The following is a 20,584-nucleotide window of genomic DNA, read 5'->3' as shown; positions in this document are numbered from 1 at the left end:
GCCCAGCTAATTTCTTGTTAAGTTACCCGTATCTGCCTGAAGAGGGTAATGATAATGGTATTGCAGCAGGAAGAATCTCCTGCTTTCAGTTCATTTTTTAGCAAATCCCTGCTGCCTGAAGTTCTGTGAAGGGGAGTAATAAGGAGCCCTAGGCAGCCAATATGAGCCTTATAGGGCCGTTGTTCACAGCCCAAGGCTCCGCTGTTCCCATACTCAGATAGACTACATTATACTCCCCTTGGAGAAGTGCCATTCCGTCCTGACAGTTGCTGAGGGCTGGTCCTGCCCAATTTGGTTCACAGCCTGAGCACTGCTTTTCCTAATCAGTGTTTGTCTTGCGCAACAGCTGCACTTACAGAGTACTAAAGGCAGTGCACAGAGTAGGTAAGTGTGCGAGTCGGCTGCAGAATGGCAACTGAAAAGAACATGCTGCTGTCCTTGATTCTCACCGCCGGGCTCACGGCACTCGCAGCTACTGGTAAGCTTCCGAAGGGTTTTTCACTGTTGCCTGCTGTGAGGAGTCAGAGCGCATGTGCTGCTCACATACCCATGGGAATGCCAGCCTTACAAAGGTCCTGGGCTCCCAACCCTGCTGCACAGAACTGAGGCCTGACCAGCAAAGAGCTCCTTGTTTCTTTCTCTGGGCTGCTTTCAGGCATTTGTCTCATTATTTTTTTCACGTGCACTAAATTCCTATTGTGAAACTGTGTCTTTTGTGCACTCACAGATCCTTTTCTAAAACAGGAAATGCCTTTTCTTTGTGAGGGCAGTCCGATGGACTTTTAAGTATCAGCAGCGATCTACAACCAGTTACTGATGTGTGTGGAGAGTGAGCAGGTTATATGCTGCAGGCATGGCATTGCTGCGGGAGATCATACCCGGAAACACTAACAGAATGAGGGTGAACTAATGTCAGCTCTATGTCTATGAACTATGTCAGCTCTAGCAATGAGTGTTTGTTGAAGGCTTGTGTGTGAAAACGAGTTGTGGAAACAAACAGAGGGTGCTTATTCAGGCACCAGAGCTCTCAGAAAGCCGTCAGTTGCTCTTTAGTAGACCAGTCCATGATGTGATGTTGTGCACGCAACCCCCAGGGCAAAAAGCTGAGCAACCAGAAGTGGTGACCAAATACGGGACTGCGCGAGGATACCAAGTGAAAGTAGATGCAGCTGAGAGGAGTGTCAGTGTCTTTCTGGGACTTCCTTTTGCTAAGCCTCCTGTTGGACCACTGAGGTTTTCTGAGCCCCAGCCTCCTGAGCCATGGAAAGGTGTCAGAGATGCCACTTCCTACCCACCAATGTAAGTAAAGCAAGAAGAAAAGCATTTATCTTCTCAATGATTTTATATTACCTGCAGTTCGAGGTCACTGATATGCAGGGTGATCCAAAGCCACGAGGAAAAATCCTTGCTGTCATCTCACCTCCTCTCACATCTGCTACAGTGAACGCATTTCTGAAAAACTCTTTATAAGCTGCTGTTTGTATCGAGTGCTGTCTAATAGGCTTTATAAGTGAGTTAATGCGGATCAACACCTGACTGACAGTGTGCTTTATTGCAAGCATTTGGTCGTATTTTTAAGCTGTGTAGCTTTGTAGCAGAAACAGAGAGAAGCTGAGGAAATAGTGGGAGAAAATATTGAATAGGACATGTAAGAAAATGCGCTTGTAGTGGTGCTCTTCTTTAGAGCCTCTAGCCCAGTAATTACTATTGAAAAAGCGATTGAAGTTACATACTAATTATTATTTTGCAGTTTATACAAAGTGATTTATAGCTCTACCTCTCTGCAAGGATACTTCTGTAATGTTCTGTAGGTTGCAAAACTGCATTTGGTACCAAATTGTACTGCTCTGGACTGTGGTCCCTTTTTACAGGTCTTACTGTGCCAACTTAATGGAAGAAAACATTGAAAATTAAAACTTTATGTTTTCTGTTGCATAAAATCCAGAAACATACCAGAGCTTTGTACTTTGCAAAACAGCTGCACTTTATGGCATTGAGACTTTTGTTATTTCTGTTGATTGCTATTTCTCTTATTTCTCCAGGTGTCTTCAGGACAAAGTATTAGGACAGTTTGAATCAGATTATGTTACTACAAGAAAAGAAAAGTTTATTCTGCAGATGTCTGAAGATTGCTTATATCTGAACATATACACACCTGTGTCTACAGAAAAACATGAGAAACTGCCGGTAAGGAAAATCATTACAAAACCTGAAGCAAGCCTGATGGCTTCTGTGATTTGATGTGACAGATTAAGTCTGTCCTTTAATCTTGCAACAGATTCCCGAGGGTTAGAACACATGCACAGCAAACTTACATCCTACACAGTATGTGAACATAGTGGCACAGTTTTTAATGATTAACACATAAAATCATACTGATTGTTTTTACTGAATTAGTGTTTGATTTCCTGCAGAGGCATTGGTAAAATTCAAGCATTTAATGAAATCAGTACGTGTTGTGAGGCTGCCAGCCTCCAGTTTGATACCAGACCTTTTGTGAAATGTAATCTGAAGGACTCATGAGTGAAGCAGCACATGCTGGGATATTTAGTCTGCATCACAGGGAGCTCTTCCTTGTGCTGAATCGCTTCTGCTTTTCCCCTTCCAGGTCTTTGTGTGGATCCACGGAGGTGGACTAGCTTTTGGATCAGCATCACCCTATGATGGTTCAGCATTAGCAGCCTTTGAGAACACGGTAGTTGTGGTAATTCAGTACAGACTGGGTATTCTTGGATACTTTAGGTAAGATGTGCTGTCTCTGGTTTTGTTGAGCGCTTTCAAACACTGTGCATGTAAATCCTTTGTATCCAGCAGAATACATGTTTTTGCAAATAATCTCTCTGTTTCTTAATTACACGTGCAACAGTTGGCAGCAACTTCTAAGTCCCAGGTCTGCTCCAGAGACTGTTCTGGTTTGATTGCTGGTCTGATCTCAACCCTTTCCAAGCCAATTTTTTTTTTTTAAATTATAGATATGCTCTTTAACAGCTCTTTCCTTATCCTGCCCATTGTCTTTATCTCTGTGTTGTTTTCTTTTATATCAAGCACTTAAAGAAATCTGTTATTCCTTCCCAGCACTGGTGATAATCATGCTCGTGGTAACTGGGGGTATTTGGACCAAGTGGCAGCTCTTCAGTGGATTCAGGAAAATATCATACACTTTGGAGGAGACCCGGGATCCGTCACCATCTTTGGAGAATCTGCAGGGGGAGTCAGTGTATCTGCTCTGGTGAGTTTATCAGAAGCATGAATGTTAATCATTTGAAAAAAAACAACACTGTCCATGGTCGTTCTTAGTACATAAATGAAAAATCAGTGAGAAAAAGTGGGTGACTTTAGGATAAACTACACATGTCCTTGTTCTGATACACTATGTGGTAACAGCGCAGTTTCTGAGTGTTGAAAGTCTATTTGTACCAAATGATGTTGTTTAGAACCCTAAATGTTATATGTCATCTTCAAATTTGAATGTCAGTTGCTCCTGACTCCTCCATTGTAGTTGTTTTTCTCCTTCAGCAGCACAGCTGGTCCGTTGGACAGAGCTATACCTGATGCATATCTGGCCTGCACTGTTGTTCTGTGAAGTCTTGAAGGCAAAGTGCTACTGGAGGGGAAAGGGCAGGCATGAACCTATCCCTGTTAATGCTGGCAGAGAACTTTGCACCAGGGAGCAATGATAAGAGGCTATAGAGTAACAGTTGGATGACATGTTTTCCAAAAATGCAGTTTCTGATATTGAAATTCTATGTCAGTGATCAGAATGCATCCCCAGTAACGCTTGTTCTTCTTTATGGATGGTGCTTTTTATTTCCAGGTCTTATCTCCACTGGCAAAGGGCTTGTTCCATAGGGCCATTTCAGAGAGTGGTGTTGCAATCAGGCTTTTATTCACTGAAAGGCCTGAGGAAGAAGCACAGGTGGGTGTTTTGTATCATATTTATTTCTCAGATAGTGTTGAGCACCTTAAATGGTTTAATCCAAAATTTGGAGCTTGATTGTTTTTCTTGTGGAATTTCAACCACATTCATTAGATTCAGCATTCCTCTTTGCAGTAATACACGATCAGTGTAACATTGCTTTTCAAATACCCAGATATCCACAGATGTCTGAATGAAAGCAGAAGACTGAGGAAGCGGGGAGAGAGAAGGCAGTGAATGAGTTTGAAATGTAAAGGAGTAGAGTATACTGCCTTCATTAAAAATTAAGCTGTTATTTTTAACTGGGAAATGGCACCAATGCTCAATACTGTTCTCTTTCCTTCCTGATGGAGCCTGACATGCTCCAAGGAACGGAACCGTACTCAGCTTAGTTATAATGAGAAAGAAGAGCCCAGTTCCAATCAGTCTTACCCGTCTGTAAGAAACAACCTCCAAGAGCTTTGTTTTGTAGAAGAGGCAGCATTGCACTGAGGTCTATCTGTCTAACGACAGCTGAGAAATAGCATTCCCTCATTTAAAAAGACTATGCATCATTGAGAAGGGTGTAATGTGCTGTATTTTTTTCATCATCTACATAGTTATATTCTATGCATTACTCTAAACTACCTTATGCCATCCAGACTTTTCAGCCCTGTTTGTTACATACCAGCACAACTACCTTGGTCTGTTAGTGATGGGAGGATATATTTTGGAGGAGTAGGTTTTGTCTTTCTGTTCAGCCCACAACATGAAAGATTATGAAAGCTTCCTATCTCAGCATCTACAACTGAAACACTTCTGGCTTTTACAGTCCTTTCTGAGAAAATGAGATGCACTCCAGACTAAGTGGCAGATAGAGCCCTTCAATGGGAAATACATAGATAATTAGTAAATGAGGATGTGACTTGTTTTTATTGATTGCAGAGAATTGCTGCTGCATCTGGCTGTGAAAAATCCAGTTCTGCTGCTCTGGTTGAGTGCTTAAGAGAAAAAACAGAGGAAGAGATGGAACAGATCACTGTAAAAATGGTAGGTGAAATTATACCTTGTATATGAAGGACATTTCAAATTTGATCATAACAGAGCATGCTATAAATGTCTTGTAACATGATGACAACTTGAAGTCCGTCTAACATCTGCCTAAAATCTGTCCCTTCTTTATGTTTTCAGGATCTGATAACATTGCGACTATGCCATACCTCACCTGAGAATTGTGAACAGGTTCCTTCTCTTTAATTCTGTATGGGCATTGAGATGCACGTTTCACTGTCAGGCTGTGCCAAGGGAAGAGACAAAAGTATGAGATGTCACAGTTTCTCCTGAAGAAGATGAACATTACTTAACATCATAATTATGTCCTCTAAATTTGTTATCACAGTGCTGGCTTTCCGGTTACTTTGCACATCTGGTGTAGAACTTAGATTGTCTCTACCTCTCCACACATTCATATTAGAACATTTCTAACTGAGAGGAGATGTAAAATAACAGTAGCCTACATTTCATTAATATTTAAAATGCAATGCTCATGTTCTGAAATCCTCTCTGGTTCAAAACATCTACTGGGAAAAATTAAGTGAGCTTGACTACTACTATTTCTTATATCTTCCCTTGAGATGTTCATTTGGTGAAGCTTTTACTTTGTTTCTTTGTTCATGTTTCTCCAGCATCCCATGTTCATCAGTTCAACTGTGGATGGTGTATTTTTTCCAAAGAGTCCCAAGCAACTACTGTCTGAAAAAGCAATGAGTGCAGTCCCATATATAATAGGAGTGAATAACCATGAATTCGGTTGGGTAGTTCCTGAAGTAAGAGAATTTTAATAGCTATTCTTAAATATAAGTCTGTGGATATAAAATTTCATAATAAATGTGTATTATTTTTGTCATATGCAGGTAATGAAATTTCCTGATTTTACACATGGTCTGGACAAAGAAGTTGCACGTCAAGTATTGCAGAGCTCGTTTGTATTATCATTTAAGGTAAGAGACCATTTCCAGAACAACCAAGTGTTATTTCTTCGCTGGAATAATTCCATATTCACATTTTTTATTGCTAACAGTAGTTGACCAACATAGAAGATCTCTATCTTAAATGCCCCGTCTTTTTAAAAAGGAGTTCAGTGTAAATCCAAGAGCAAGGCAGATAACAAAACTTAGATCCCATGACATTCAAGATACCCTAGGTTATCCAAGATATGTGTTCTACTGGCAGGTATGACACAGCGCCTGTAGGACACGGAAGTATTTTGAGTTAGAAAGCTTGTAGCTTTCTGATTGCTCTGTGTACTCCTGAAACTAGGAAACATAAAAAATTGCAGATTAATAGGCAAGAATTAAGAAGTTGATAAACTTAGCCAGTACTTGTAAAGGATCATATAGAGCCATAGGAATCTATTATAATCTGGGATTGAGCCCAGGTTTGTTCTGAAAGGGAGTAAGTTGTGGCCATCTGCAGCAGGAAATGGAACTTACAATCCAACAGGATTTCTTTTCACTTACGAGAGTTGTTTCCACATATTGAAGAACAAAGAACCAGATCTGTCTCTTAGCATCACCAATTGCTATTTGTCTAAAGGACTTTGAGGGTGTACTTTGTGATCTTGCAAATCTCTTTTCCTTGAGATCATCTATGTTAGGTAAAGGTGCAAATGGATTTTCTCTCAGAGATGGCAGTATTTGGAGTTTATCCAGAGACATAATGTGACACTCTCAGTTTACACTGTTATTCCTTTTAGGGTAGACTCTCATTATAATAAATAATTTTCTTGTTCATTTCAGGATATTCCTTCTGACATTGTTGATCTTGTATTCAATGAATACATGGGGAAAGCACAGAGCCGTGCTCAGGTGCGAGATGGCCTTCTTGATGCTATAGGAGATCACGTGTTTGTTTTCCCAGCCATTGAAGTGGCCAGATACCATAGAGGTGAGTCTCTAATTCTCCTCAAACAAGTCTCTCAAACAAGCGTTGTCTTCCGTCCTTGGGCATGTATGTGGTCTTTATGTATGTATCACACTTTGTTATAAAAAAAACTGATAGTGTTTTCATTTTATCAAAACAGCGTGCAATGAAAGTTTATCATCACTGTTGGCTGGCATTTGAAACATTAGCACTTGTTTTTCATTTTATTTTCTGTTAGATGCTGGCCACCCAGTCTACTTCTATGAATTTCAGCATCGACCAAGCTCAACCACAGCACCCGAGTTTGTAAAAGCAGATCATGGAGATGAGATTTTCTTTGTCTTTGGAATGCTGTTGTTAGCTGGTGATGTATCTCTGCTTGCTAAACCATTCTTTCTGAAACAACATTGTTATTATTTATGTTTACCTCAGCACTTTCAGAACAGAAGTTTGTTTAGTAACTGTGGAATTGAAATAAGCTGTTTTTTCAGTATTCAGTAATAGTTACTTTTCATGAATTAATTTATCTGCTCCACTCATATAGAAATCCCACAGCCCAGAATAACAAGTAGGTTCATAGAATGGTTTTTGATAATTGATCTTGGAAGACTGATGTCTTTTCTCTCACTTTGCAGGGAATGCTACAGAAGAAGAAAATAAACTTAGCAGAACTGTTATGAAATACTGGAGTAACTTTGCTAGAAACGGGTGAGATTCGTAGCGCTAACTGCAGCTCACGTTTTGTCTGTGCTGCCTGAAGCATAGCAGCAGCATGGTAGTTCTTGTAAACATGGCAGAATGTAAGATCAGTACTGAAACAGATAGTTTCTCTTCTTAATGAGTGCAAGAAAAACTCTGGAAAGCACGGGCAATCCAAAACAAAATCCAAGAGCTATTTGTATCTGCAATGGAGGATTAGATCCCAGTGCAATGGCAAACGTTATTAACGGTTTGCCCTTCCAGTGATGAGCATTTTGATATAAGCATCCATCTGTTCCGGTTCCAGAATCGTGTTACCTGAGCTCCTGTTAGTCTTCTGAAGCGATCTCAGGTTGAGAAGTCGGAGCACAAATTTCCATTTGTAGGTAATGTTCCATTTTTTGTTTCCAGAAATCCCAATGGGGAAGGCTTGGTACATTGGCCTCAGTATGATGTGGATGAAAGATACCTGGAAATAGACCTCATACAAAAGGCATCAAAGAAGCTGAAAGAAGACAAAATGGAGTTTTGGGTACAGCTGACAGAACAAATTAGTGAAAGAAGGAGAGAACACACAGAATTGTGAGAGCTGCAGCAGACACATTTTCCTTTTACAACATGAAGTAAGATCAAAATTAATTTGTCGGAATGCAGATTTTACTCTTGACTTTCTACCTCACTAATGTGTACTTTGCTGTCACAATCACAGGAAAACATCCCTTGATTCTTTATAAGAAAATACGTTTACAGAATATGTCATAGGCATCTCAGTATGTTGTATGTTCCTTCTGCTCTTCCTTATCGACAGCATCCTTGGATCTCATTATTACAGCCTCCCTGGGAGCAAAGTGTGTCCCTAAAAACCAGCCATGGGGTCACAATGGTTTTCCTGTTCTGTAAACTGTTACAATCACAGGAGCTACAGGCAGGTTGTTCATCTGCAAGCTGGAACAGTGGCTGCTTCTTAATTTAATGTGTTTGGCTTTTCTTTTAACTGTATGTACTATTATAGGCCTATAGGGTAAGAAATTAAACATCAGGATTCATTCATACATTTTTCTCTGGCATTATTCATTATCACTACTTCCATTTTCATTAGACTATAGTGCACACATTAGTAGTGTGATGAAAATACAACCCTTCCTCTTGTTTGAATAGGTTCAATATTTCTTTACTGTTTTCTCCATTCTAGATCAAGTATAGCATGCTGTTTCTGAAGCAGAGGAAGTTGTTTATGCTGCAAACAATTTAGCAAATGCTGATGTTCTATAGCAAGCTTTTTGTTTTTACATAGAAAGCAGTTTGTTCTTTCTCATGAAACAGATTGAGTACAGCTCTCATTTTGAAAGAAAACTATGAGAATTAGAATATATAAAGTTTTTTCACCATTTTTACTTCTTTAATTGCTGTCACTTTCACAGTAGTTCATAGTCTGTGTCAAAGTCCATGCAAACTGAAGTATTCCCTTTTACTCCAGTGAACTTTAGAGCAATCCAGCTGTGTTGTAAAAAGCATGAATTAGTCTGTTACTAGAATCTTTTGATTTAGCTTATATTTTGTATCTAGTTTTTACTTATAATGACCTGCTCTTAGAGAACAACTAGAGAACAATGCACGGTTCTTTTGCTGTTTTCTCAGATTTATAAGGAAAGCATTCTAACAGCAGTTGTTCCTTGTGATATGCTGAGGTGCATTTACGCGTGGTCATACGCGTAACTACATCTAAGGGAATATTCTTGAAATGCTAAAAGATGGAATTCCATCCTCCTGTATCAGAATGAAGAAAGCTTTACCTCATCACACCCAGAATTGAGAATTTCAGTCCCACAAAGCTGGGATGAGATCTATGGAACTAAACCATGTGGCCAGTTTCTTCAGTTGTAGTGGGACTCGGGAGATGTTGGTTTGTTTATTTATTTATTGGTTGTGCTTCTGGTTTCCTGGAAGGACAGAGGCAAATCCTTTCACTGCCTCGCACCTCAGTTCCACTGCCTGTAGAATAACTGCTGATCTTGTTCAACTGCCCAGAAATCTTCTTGTGATGATTTCTGGATTGCTAACAACTGTCAGGGTTTTACTCTTTCTTTCTTATTGTTTACAGGAATCCCAATGGGGAAGGTCTGGCTGAACAGCCATCCTACAGACTAAATGAAAAACGCTTGGAGATAAATCTAAAACGAAGGAAAGACAGAAAGTTGATGGAAAAGAAGGTAGACTTCTGGGAAAAGGTGTTGTTTGAAAAGCCAACTAGGAAAAGAATGGAAAACAAGAGAGTTACTATAGAGCTATAACTTACCGTCTAAACATGCATAATAGGCATAGTATTTAGGATAGCAAAAGGAATTATTGGAAATATTTTTGGAGGGTAAAATAATGTGTCCCTTCCTTTCACCTTTTCTTTGCAGTTCTCATATTTACACTTATTTGCTGTAATTATTGCAGTGGACCAATTTCCACTTGGTACTTTTCCCTCGGTCCTTGTCCTCAGCAGAATACTTTCCTGTGCAATGCAGCTAACAGATCTGTCTGCTCTTCAGGTTTTTCTGTAGCTTTGCCATTGCTGAAGAAGAATGTGGCAGCATTGTTGTGTTAATAAAGCTAAATCAATAAAGACTTGATTTGCAAGTAAAACTGTCTTTCTCATGTCAAAGCTAGCAGTGGTGTTTCAGAGGTTTTGGTGTGATTCACACACAGAAATGTCCTCTGAGATTTTTAAAGAAAGTTGTGTTCTGTGAGTGAGTTTTACAGCTGAGATAGCTGTACATTTCTGACTGTTTGGTACCTCATCTGGAACAGGAGTGCAGTGCTGGAATTCACATTGCTTGTAGATAATAGGAAAGGGGACAAACATTCTCTACTAAGCCCAGCTACTTTCTTCTTTATTCTTAAGTTACCCGTATCTGCCTGAAGAGGGTAATGGTAATGGTATTGCAGCAGGAAGAATCTCCTGCTTTCAGTTCATTTTTTAGCAAATCCCTGCTGCCTGAAGTTCTGTGAAGAGGAGTAATAAGGAGCCCTAGGCAGCCGATACGAGCCTTATAGGGCCGTTGTGCACAGCCCAAGGTTCCCCTGTTCCCATACTCAAATAAGCTGCATTATACTCCCCTTGGAGAAGTGCCATTTCGTCCTGACAGTTGCTGAGGGCTGGTCCTGCCCGATTTGGTTCACAGCCTGAGCACTGCTTTTCCTAATCAGTGTTTGTCTTGCGCAACAGCTGCACTTACAGAGTACTAAAGGCAGTGCACAGAGTAGGTAAGTGTGAGTCGGCTGCAGAATGGCAACTGAAAAGAACACGCTGCTGTCCTTGATTCTCACCGCCGGGCTCACGGCACTCGCAGCTACTGGTAAGCTTCCAAAGGGTTTTTCACTGTTGCCTGCTGTGAGGAGTCAGAGCGCGTGTGCTGCTCACATACCCATGGGAATGCCAGCCTTACGAAGGTCCTGGGCTCCCAGCCCGGCTGCACAGAACTGAGGCCTGACCAGCAAAGAGCTCCTTGTTTCTTTCTCTGGTCTGCTTTCAGGCATTTGTCTCATTATTTTTTTCACATCCAGCGAGCAAAACTAAATTCCTATTGCGAAACTGTGTCTTTTGTGCACTCACAGATCCTTTTCTAAAACAGGAAATGCCTTTTCTTTGTGAGGGCAGTCCGATGGACTTTTAAGTATCAGCAGCGATCTACAACCAGTTACTGATGTGTGTGGAGAGTGAGCAGGTTATATGCTGCAGGCATGGCTTAGCTGTGGGAGTTCATACCCGGGAACACTAACAGAATGAGGGTGAACTAATGTCAGCTCTATGTCTATGAACTGTGTCAGCTCTAGGAATGAGTGTTTGTTGAAGGCTTGTGTGTGAAAACGAGTTGTGGAAACAGAGGGTGCTTATTCAGGCACCAGAGCTCTCAGAAAGCCATCAGTTGCTCTTTAGTAGACCAGTCCATGATGTGATGTTGTGCACGCAACCCCCAGGGCAAAAAGCAGAACAACCAGAAGTGGTGACCAAATACGGGACTGCGCGAGGATACCAAGTGAAAGTAGATGCAGCTGAGAGGAGTGTCAATGTCTTTCTGGGACTTCCTTTTGCTAAGCCTCCTGTTGGACCACTGAGGTTTTCTGAGCCCCAGCCTCCTGAGCCATGGAAAGGTGTCAGAGATGCCACTTCCTACCCACCAATGTAAGTAAAGCAAGAAGAAAAGCACTCATCTTCTCAATGATTTTATATTACCTGCAGTCTGAGGACACTGATATGCAGGGTGATCCAAAGCCACGAGGAAAAATTCCTTACTGTCATCTCACCTCCTCTCACATCTGCTACAGTGAACGCATTTCTGAAAAACTCTTTATAAGCTGCTGTTTGTATCGAGTGCTGTCTAATAGGCTTTATAAGTGAGTTAATGCGGATCAACACCTGACTGACAGTGTGCTTTATTGCAAGCGTTTGGTCGTGTTTTTAAGCTGTGTAGCTTTGTAGCAGAAATAGGGAGAAGCTGAGGAAATACTGGGAGAAAATATTGAATAGGACATGTAAGAAAATGCTCTTGTACTTGTGCTCTTCTTTAGAGCCTCTAGCCCAGTAATTACTATTGAAAAAGCGATTGAAGTTACATACTAATTATTATTTTGCAGTTTATTCAAAGTGATTTATAGCTCTACGTGTCTGCAAGGATACTTCTGTAATGTTCTGGAGGTTACAAAACTGCATTTGGTACCAAATTGTACTGCTCTGGACTGTGGCCCCTTTTTACAGGTCTTACTGTGCCAACTTAATGGAAGAAAACATATAGAAAATTAAAACTTTATGTTTTCTGTTGCATAAAATCCAGAAACATACCAGAGCTTTGTACTTTGCAAAACAGCTGCACTTTATGGCATTGAGACTTTTGTTATTTCTGTTGATTGCTATTTCTCTTATTTCTCCAGGTGTCTTCAGGACAAAGTATTAGGACAGTTTGAATCAGATTATGTTACTACAAGAAAAGAAAAGTTTATTCTGCAGATGTCTGAAGATTGCTTATACCTGAACATATACACACCTGTGTCTACAGAAAAACAGGAGAAACTGCCGGTAAGGAAAATCATTACAAAATCTCTAGCAAGCCTGATGGCTTCTTTGATTTGATGTGACAGATTAAGTCTGTCCTTTAATCTTGCAACAGATTCCCGAGGGTTAGAACACATGCACAGCAAACTTACATCCTACACAGTTTGTGAACATAGTGGCACAGTTTTTAATGATTAACACATAAAATCGTACTGATTGTTTTTACTGAATTAGTGTTTTATTTCCTGCAGAGGCATTGGTAAAATTCAAGCATTTAATGAAATCAGTACGTGTTGTGAGGCTGCCAGCCTCCAGTTTGATACCAGACCTTTTGTGAAATGTAATCTGAAGGACTCATGAGTGAAGCAGCACATGCTGGGATATTTAGTCTGCATCACAGGGAGCTCTTCCTTGTGCTGAATCGCTTCTGTATTTCCCCTTCCAGGTCTTTGTGTGGATCCACGGAGGTGGACTAGCTTTTGGATCAGCATCACCCTATGATGGTTCAGCATTAGCAGCCTTTGAGAACACGGTAGTTGTGGCAATTCAGTACAGACTGGGTATTCTTGGATACTTTAGGTAAGATGTGCTGTCTCTGGTTTTGTTGAGCGCTTTCAAACACTGTGCATGTAAATCCTTTGTATCCAGCAGAATACATGTTTTTGGAAATAATCTCTCTGTTTCTTAATTACACGTGCAACAGTTGGCAGCAACTTATAAGTCCCAGGTCTCCTCCAGAGACTGTTCTGGTTTATTGCTGGTCTGATCTCAACCCTTTTCAAGCCAATTCTTTATTAATTATAGAGATGCTCTTTAACAGCTCTTTCCTTATCCTGCACATTTATTTTTTTTTTTTATCTATGCGTTGTTTTCTTTCATATCAAGCACTTAAAGAAATTTGTTATTCCTTCCCAGCACTGGTGATAATCATGCTCGTGGTAACTGGGGGTATTTGGATCAAGTGGCAGCTCTTCAGTGGATTCAGGAAAATATCATACACTTTGGAGGAGACCCGGGATCCGTCACCATCTTTGGAGAATCTGCAGGGGGAATCAGTGTATCTGCTCTGGTGAGTTCATCAGAAGCACGAATGTTAATCATTTGAAAAAAAAAACCACTGTCCATGGTCATTCTTAGTACATAAATGAAAAATCAGTGAGAAAAAGTGGGTAGCTTTATGATAAACCACACATGTCCTTGTTCTGATACACTATGTGGTAACAGTGCAGATTCTGACTGTTGAAAGTCAATTTGTACCCAAATGATGCTGTTTAGAACCCTAAATATTATATGTGATCTTCAAATTTGCATGTCAGTTTGCTCCTTACTCCTCCATTGTAGTTGTTTTTCCCCTTCAGCAGCACAGCTGGTCCGTTGGACAGAGCTATACCTGATGCATATCTGGCCTGCACTGTTGTTCTGTGAAGTCTTGAAGGCAAAGTGCTACTGGAGGGGAAAGGGCAGGCATGAACCTATCCCTGTTAATGCTGGCAGAGAACTTTGCACCAGAGAGCTATGATAAGAGGCTATAGAGTAACAGTTGGATGACATGTTTTCCAAAAATGCAGTTTCTGATATTGAAATTCTATGTCAGTGATCTGAACGCATCCCCAGTAACGCTTGTTCTTCTTTATGGATGGTGCTTTTTATTTCCAGGTCTTATCTCCACTGGCAAAGGGCTTGTTCCATAGGGCCATTTCAGAGAGTGGTGTTGCAATCAGGACTTTATTCACTGAAAGGCCTGAGGAAGAAGCACAGGTGGGTGTTTTGTATCATATTTATTTCTCAGATAGTGTTGAGCACCTTAAACAGTTTATTCCAGAAAGTGGAACTCGATTGTTTTTCTTGTGGAATTTCAACCACATTCATTAGATTCATCATTCCTCTTTGCAGTAAGACATGTTCAGTCAAACGTTGCTTTCCTAATACCCAATTATCCACAGATGTCTGAATGAAAGCAGAAGACTGAGGAAGCAGAGAAAGAAGGCAGTGAATGAGTTTGAAATGCAAAGGAGTAGAGTATACTGCCTTCATTAAAAGTTGAGCTGTTATTTTTAACTGGGAAATGGCACTAGATTCTCAATACTGTAGTCTTTCCTTCCTGATGGAGCCTGATGTGCTCCAAGGAACGAAACCATATTCAGCTTAGTTATAATGAGAAAGAAGAGCCCAATTCCACCCAGTCTTACCCATCTGTAAGAAACAACCTCCAAGAGCTTTGTTTTGTAGAAGAGGCAGCATTGCACTGAGGTTTATCTGTCTAACGACAGCTGAGAAATAGCTCATTTAAAAATGCTGTGCATCATTGAGAAGGGTGTAATGCGCTGTATTTTTTTCATCATCTACATATGCTATGCATTACTCTAAACTACCTTATGCCATCCAAACTTTTCAGCCCCGTTTATTACATACCTGCACAACTACCTTGGTCTGTTAGTGAAGGGAGGATATATTTTGGAGGAGTAGTTTTGTCTTTCTGTTCAGCCCGCAACATAAAGATTATGAAAGCTTCATATCTCAGCATCTACAACTGAAACACTTCTGGCTTTCACAGTCCTTTCTGAGAAACTGAGATGCCCCCCTGCACTCCTGACTCCAGACTCAGTGGCAGATAGAGCCCTTCTATGGGAAGTACATGGATGATTAGTAAATGAGGATGTGACTTGTTTTTATTGATTGCAGAGAATTGCTGCTGCATCTGGCTGTGAAAAATCCAGTTCTGCTGCTCTGGTTGAGTGCTTAAGAGAAAAAACAGAGGAAGAGATGGAACAGATCACTGTAAAAATGGTAGGTGAAATTATACCTTGTATATGAAGGACATTTCAAATTTGATCATAACAGAGCATGCTTTAAACGTCTTGTAACATTATGACAACTTGAAGTCCATCTAACATCTGTCTAAAATATGTCCCTTCTTTACGTTTTCAGGATCTGACATCATTGCAACTATGCCATACCTCGCCTGAGAATTGTGAACAGGTTCCTTCTCTTTAATTCTGTATGGGCATTGAGATGCACATGTTTCACTGTCAGGCTGTGCCAAGGGAAGAGACAAGAATATGAGATGTCACAGTTTCTCCTGAAGAAGATGAACATTACTTAACATCATAATTATGTCCTATAAATTTGTTATCACAGTGCTGGCTTTCCTGTTACTTTGCACATCTGGTGTAGAACTTAGATTGTCTCTAACCTCTCCACACATTCATATTAGAACATTTCTAACTGAGAGGAGATGTAAAATAACAGTAGCCTACATTTCATTAATATTTAAAATGCAATGCTCATGTTCTGAAATCCTCTCTGGTTCAAAACATCTATTGGGAAAAATTAAGTGAGCTTGACTACTACTATTTCTTATATCTTCCCTTGAAATGTTCATTTGGTGAAGCTTTTACTTTGTTTCTTTGTTTATGTTTCTCCAGCATCCCATGTTCATCAGTTCAACTGTGGATGGTGTATTTTTTCCAAAGAGTCCCAGGCAACTACTGTCTGAAAAAGCAATGAGTGCAGTCCCATATATAATAGGAGTGAATAACCATGAATTCGGTTGGGTAGTTCCTGAAGTAAGAGAATTTTAATAGCTATTCTTACGTATAAGTCTGTGGATATAAAATTTCATAATAAATGTGTATTATTTTTGTCATATGCAGATTATGAAATTTCCTGATTTTACACATGGTCTGGACAAAGAAGTTGCACGTCAAGTATTGCAGAGCTCGTTTGTATTATCATTTAAGGTAAGAGACCATTTCCAGAACAACCAAGTGCTATTTCTTCGCTGGAATAATTCCATATTCACATTTTTTATTGCTAACAGTAGTTGACCAACATAGAAGATCTCTATCTTAAATGCCCCATCTTTTTAAAAAGGAGTTCAGTGTAAATCCAAGAGCAAGGCAGATAACAAAACTTAGATCCCGTGATATTCAAGATACCCTAGGTTATCCAAGATATGTGTTCTACTGGCAGGTATGACACAGCGCCTGTAGGACACGGAAGTATTTTGAGTTAGAAAGCTTGTAGCTTTCTGATTGCTCTGTGTACTCCTGAAACTAGGAAACATAAAAAATTGCAGATTAATAGGCAAGAATTAAGAAGTTGATAAACTTAGCCAGTACTTGTAAAGGATCATATAGAGCCATAGGAATCTATTATAATCTGGGATTGAGCCCAGGTTTGTTTTGAAAGGGAGTAAGTTGTGGCCATCTGCAGCAGGAAATGGAACTTACAATCCAACAGGATTTCTTTTCACTTACGAGAGTTGTTTCCACATATTGAAGAACAAAGAACCAGATCTGTCTCTTAGCATCACCAATTGCTATTTGTCTAAAGGACTTTGAGGGTGTACTTTGTGATCTTGCAAATCTCTTTTCCTTGAGATCATCTATGTTAGGTAAAGGTGCAAATGGATTTTCTCTCAGAGATGGCAGTATTTGGAGTTTATCCAGAGACATAATGTGACAATCTCAGTTTACACTGTTATTCCTTTTAGGGTAGACTCTCATTATAATAAATAATTTTCTTGTTCATTTCAGGATATTCCTTCTGACATTGTTGATCTTGTATTCAATGAATACATGGGGAAAGCACAGAGCCGTGCTCAGGTGCGAGATGGCCTTCTTGATGCTATAGGAGATCACGTGTTTGTTTTCCCAGCCATTGAAGTGGCCAGATACCATAGAGGTGAGTCTCTAATTCTCCTCAAACAAGTCTCTCAAACAAGCGTTGTCTTCCGTCCTTGGGCATGTATGTGGTCTTTATGTATGTATCACACTTTGTTATAAAAAAAACTGATAGTGTTTTCGTTTTTTCAAAACAGCGTGCAGTGAAAGTTTATCATCACTGTTGGCTGGCATTTGAAACATTAGCACTTGTTTTTCATTTTATTTTCTGTTAGATGCTGGCCACCCAGTCTACTTCTATGAATTTCAGCATCGACCAAGCTCAACCACAGCACCCGAGTTTGTAAAAGCAGATCATGGAGATGAGATTTTCTCTGTCTTTGGAAAGCCGTTCTTAGCTGGTGATGTATCTGTGCTTGCTAAACCATTCTTTCTGAAACAACATTGTTATTATTTATGTTTACCTCAGCACTTTCAGAACAGAAGTTTGTTTAGTAACTGTGGAATTGAAATAAGCTGTTTTTTCAGTATTCAGTAATAGTTACTTTTCATAAATTAATTTATCTGCTCCGCTCATATAGAAATCCCACAGCCCAGAATAACATGTAGGTTCATAGAATGGTTTTTGATAATTGATCTTGGAAGACTGATGTCTTTTCTCTCACTTTGCAGGGAATGCTACAGAAGAAGAAAATAAACTTAGCAGAACTGTTATGAAATACTGGAGTAACTTTGCTAGAAACGGGTGAGATTCGTAGCGCTAACTGCAGCTCACGTTTTGTCTGTGCTGCCTGAAGCATAGCAGCAGCATGGTAGTTCTTGTAAACATGGCAGAATGTAAGATCAGTACTGAAACAGATAGTTTCTCTTCTTAATGAGTGCAAGAAAAACTCTGGAAAGCACGGGCAATCCAAAACAAAATCCAAGAGCTATTTGTATCTGCAATGGAGGATTAGATCCCAGTGCAATGGCAAACGTTATTAACGGTTTGCCCTTCCAGTGATGAGCATTTTGATATAAGCATCCATCTGTTCCGGTTCCAGAATCATGTAACCTGAGCTCCTGTTAGTCTTCTGAAGCGATCTCAGGTTGAGAAGTCAGAGCACAAATTTCCATTTGTAGGTAACGTTCCATTTTTTGTTTCCAGAAATCCCAATGGGGAAGGCTTGGTACATTGGCCTCAGTATGATGTGGATGAAAGATACCTGGAAATAGACCTCATACAAAAGGCATCAAAGAAGCTGAAAGAAGACAAAATGGAGTTTTGGGTACAGATGACAGAACAAATTAGTGAAAGAAGGAGAGAACACACAGAATTGTGAGAGCTGCAGTGGACACATTTTCCTTTTACAACATGAAGTAAGATCAAAATTAATTTGTCGGAATGCAGATTTTACTCTTGACTTTCTACCTCACTAATGTGTACTTTGCTGTCACAATCACAGGAAAACATCCCTTGATTCTTTATAAGAAAATACGTTTACAGAATATGTCATAGGCATCTCAGTATGTTGTATGTTCCTTCTGCTCTTCCTTATCGACAGCATCCTTGGATCTCATTATTACAGCCTCCCTGGGAGCAAAGTGTGTCCGTAAAAACCAGCCATGGGGTCACAATGGTTTTCCTGTTCTGTAAACTGTTACAATCACAGGAGCTACAGGCAGGTTGTTCATCTGCAAGCTGGAACAGTGGCTGCTTCTTAATTTAATGTGTTTGGCTTTTCTTTTAACTGTATGTACTATTATAGGCCTATAGGGTAAGAAATTAAACATCAGGATTCATTCATACATTTTTCTCTGGCATTATTCATTATTACTACTTCCATTTTCATCAGACTATAGTGCACACATTAGTAGTGTGATGAAAATACAACCCTTTCTCTTGTTTGAATTGGTTCAATATTTCTTTACTGTTTTCTCCATTCTAGATCAAGTATAGCATGCTGTTTCTGAAGCAGAGGAAGTTGTTTATGCTGCAAACAATTTAGCAAATGCTGATGTTCTATAGCAAGCTTTTTGTTTTTACATAGAAAGCAGTTTGTTCTTTCTCATGAAACAGATTGAGTACAGCTCTCATTTTGAAAGAAAACTATGAGAATTAGAATATATAAAGTTTTTTCACCACTTTTACTTCTTTAATTGCTGTCACTTTCACAGTAGTTCATGGTCTGTGTCAAAGTCCATGCAAACTGAAGTATTCCCTTTTACTCCAGTGAACTTTAGAGCAATCCAGCTGTGTTGTAAAAAGCATGAATTAATCTGTTACTAGAATCTTTTGATTTAGCTTATATTTTGTATCTAGTTTTTACTTATAATGACCTGCTCTTAGAGAACAACCAGAGAACACTGCACGGTTCTTTTGCTATTTTCTCAGATTTATAAGGAAAGCATTCTAATAGCAGTTGTTCCTTGTGATATGCTGAGGTGCATTTACGTGTGGTCATACGCATAACTACATCTAAGGGAATATTCTTGAAATGCTAAAAGATGGAATTCCATCCTCTTGTATCAGAATGAAGAAAGCTTTACCTCATCACACCCAGAATTGAGAATTTCAGTCCCACAAAGCTGGGATGAGATCTATGGAACTAAAACATGTGGCCAGTTTCTTCAGTTGTAGTGGGACTCAGGAGACGTTGATTTGTTTATTTATTTATTGGTTGTGCTTCTGGTTTCCTGGAAGGACAGAGGCAAATCCTTTCACTGCCTCGCACCTCAGTTCCACTGCCTGTAGAATAACTATGCTGATCTTGTTCAACTGCCCTGAAATCTTCTCGTGATGATTTCTGGATTGCTAACAACTGTCAGGGTTTTACTCTTTCTTTCTTTCTTATTGTTTACAGGAATCCCAATGGGGAAGGTCTGGCTGAACAGCCATCCTACAGACTAAATGAAAAACGCTTGGAGATAAATCTAAAACGAAGGAAAGACAGAAAGTTGATGGAAAAGAAGGTAGACTTCTGGGAAAAGGTGTTGTTTGAAAAGCCAAGTAGGAAAAGAATGGAAAACAAGAGAGTTACTATAGAGCTATAACTTACCGTCTAAACATGCATAATAGGCATAGTATTTAGGATAGCAAAAGGAATTATTGGAAATATTTTTGGAGGGTAAAATAATGTGTCCCTTCCTTTCACCTTTTCTTTGCAGTTCTCATATTTACGCTTATTTGCTGTAATTATTGCAGTGGAACGATTTTCGCTTGGTGCTTTTTCCTCGGTCCTTGTCCTCAGCAGAATCCTTTCCTTTGCAATACAGTTAACAGATCTGTCTGCTACTCAGGTTTTTCTGTAGCTTTGCCATTGCTGAAGAAGAATGTGGCAGCACTGTTGTGTTAATAAAGCTAAATCAATAAAGACCTGATTTGCAAGTAAAACTGTCTTTCTCATGTCAAAGCTAGCAGTGGTG

General features: G+C 39.7%; 2 protein-coding genes across 2 annotated transcripts; both read left to right on the top strand.

Moving 5' to 3' along the window:
- The first annotated feature begins 390 nt into the window (after positions 1–390).
- Positions 391–10,147, top strand: LOC107307680 (fatty acyl-CoA hydrolase precursor, medium chain-like). Its single transcript, XM_085551133.1, has 15 exons — positions 391–478; positions 1,095–1,299; positions 2,043–2,187; positions 2,609–2,742; positions 3,076–3,229; positions 3,815–3,916; positions 4,841–4,945; positions 5,087–5,137; positions 5,581–5,721; positions 5,809–5,895; positions 6,694–6,841; positions 7,056–7,181; positions 7,453–7,525; positions 7,928–8,139; positions 9,618–10,147. The coding sequence occupies exons 1-14, from the start codon at positions 409–411 to the stop codon at positions 8,100–8,102; spliced, it is 1,716 nt and encodes a 571-aa protein (XP_085407259.1). The 5' UTR covers positions 391–408; the 3' UTR covers positions 8,103–8,139; positions 9,618–10,147.
- A 625-nt stretch (positions 10,148–10,772) lies between these two features.
- LOC116652706 (fatty acyl-CoA hydrolase precursor, medium chain-like) lies at positions 10,773–20,552 on the top strand. The gene is made up of 15 exons (XM_085551134.1): positions 10,773–10,860; positions 11,483–11,687; positions 12,434–12,578; positions 13,000–13,133; positions 13,470–13,623; positions 14,211–14,312; positions 15,237–15,341; positions 15,483–15,533; positions 15,980–16,120; positions 16,208–16,294; positions 17,093–17,240; positions 17,455–17,580; positions 17,852–17,924; positions 18,327–18,538; positions 20,023–20,552. The coding sequence occupies exons 1-14, from the start codon at positions 10,791–10,793 to the stop codon at positions 18,499–18,501; spliced, it is 1,716 nt and encodes a 571-aa protein (XP_085407260.1). The 5' UTR covers positions 10,773–10,790; the 3' UTR covers positions 18,502–18,538; positions 20,023–20,552.
- The last annotated feature ends 32 nt before the right edge of the window (positions 20,553–20,584 follow it).

The sequence above is a fragment of the Coturnix japonica genome, chromosome 6, assembly GCF_054131305.1.
Source record: "Coturnix japonica strain WE chromosome 6, WE-NBRP24, whole genome shotgun sequence".
NCBI classification, from domain to species: Eukaryota; Metazoa; Chordata; class Aves; order Galliformes; family Phasianidae; genus Coturnix; species Coturnix japonica.
This window is presented reverse-complemented; position numbering and strand designations above follow the sequence as displayed.

Bases quoted from the DNA above. Each gene is read 5' to 3' on its own strand.
- LOC107307680 (XM_085551133.1), top strand. From the start codon at position 409: ATGGCAACTGAAAAGAACATGCTGCTGTCCTTGATTCTCACCGCCGGG. The intron at 2,743-3,075 runs GTAAGATGTGCT...ATTCCTTCCCAG, and splicing joins GGTATTCTTGGATACTTTAG to CACTGGTGATAATCATGCTC. The intron at 7,182-7,452 runs GTGATGTATCTC...CTCACTTTGCAG, and splicing joins TGGAATGCTGTTGTTAGCTG to GGAATGCTACAGAAGAAGAA.
- LOC116652706 (XM_085551134.1), top strand. From the start codon at position 10,791: ATGGCAACTGAAAAGAACACGCTGCTGTCCTTGATTCTCACCGCCGGG. The intron at 15,342-15,482 runs GTAGGTGAAATT...TTACGTTTTCAG, and splicing joins AACAGATCACTGTAAAAATG to GATCTGACATCATTGCAACT. The intron at 17,925-18,326 runs GTGAGATTCGTA...TTTTGTTTCCAG, and splicing joins AGTAACTTTGCTAGAAACGG to AAATCCCAATGGGGAAGGCT.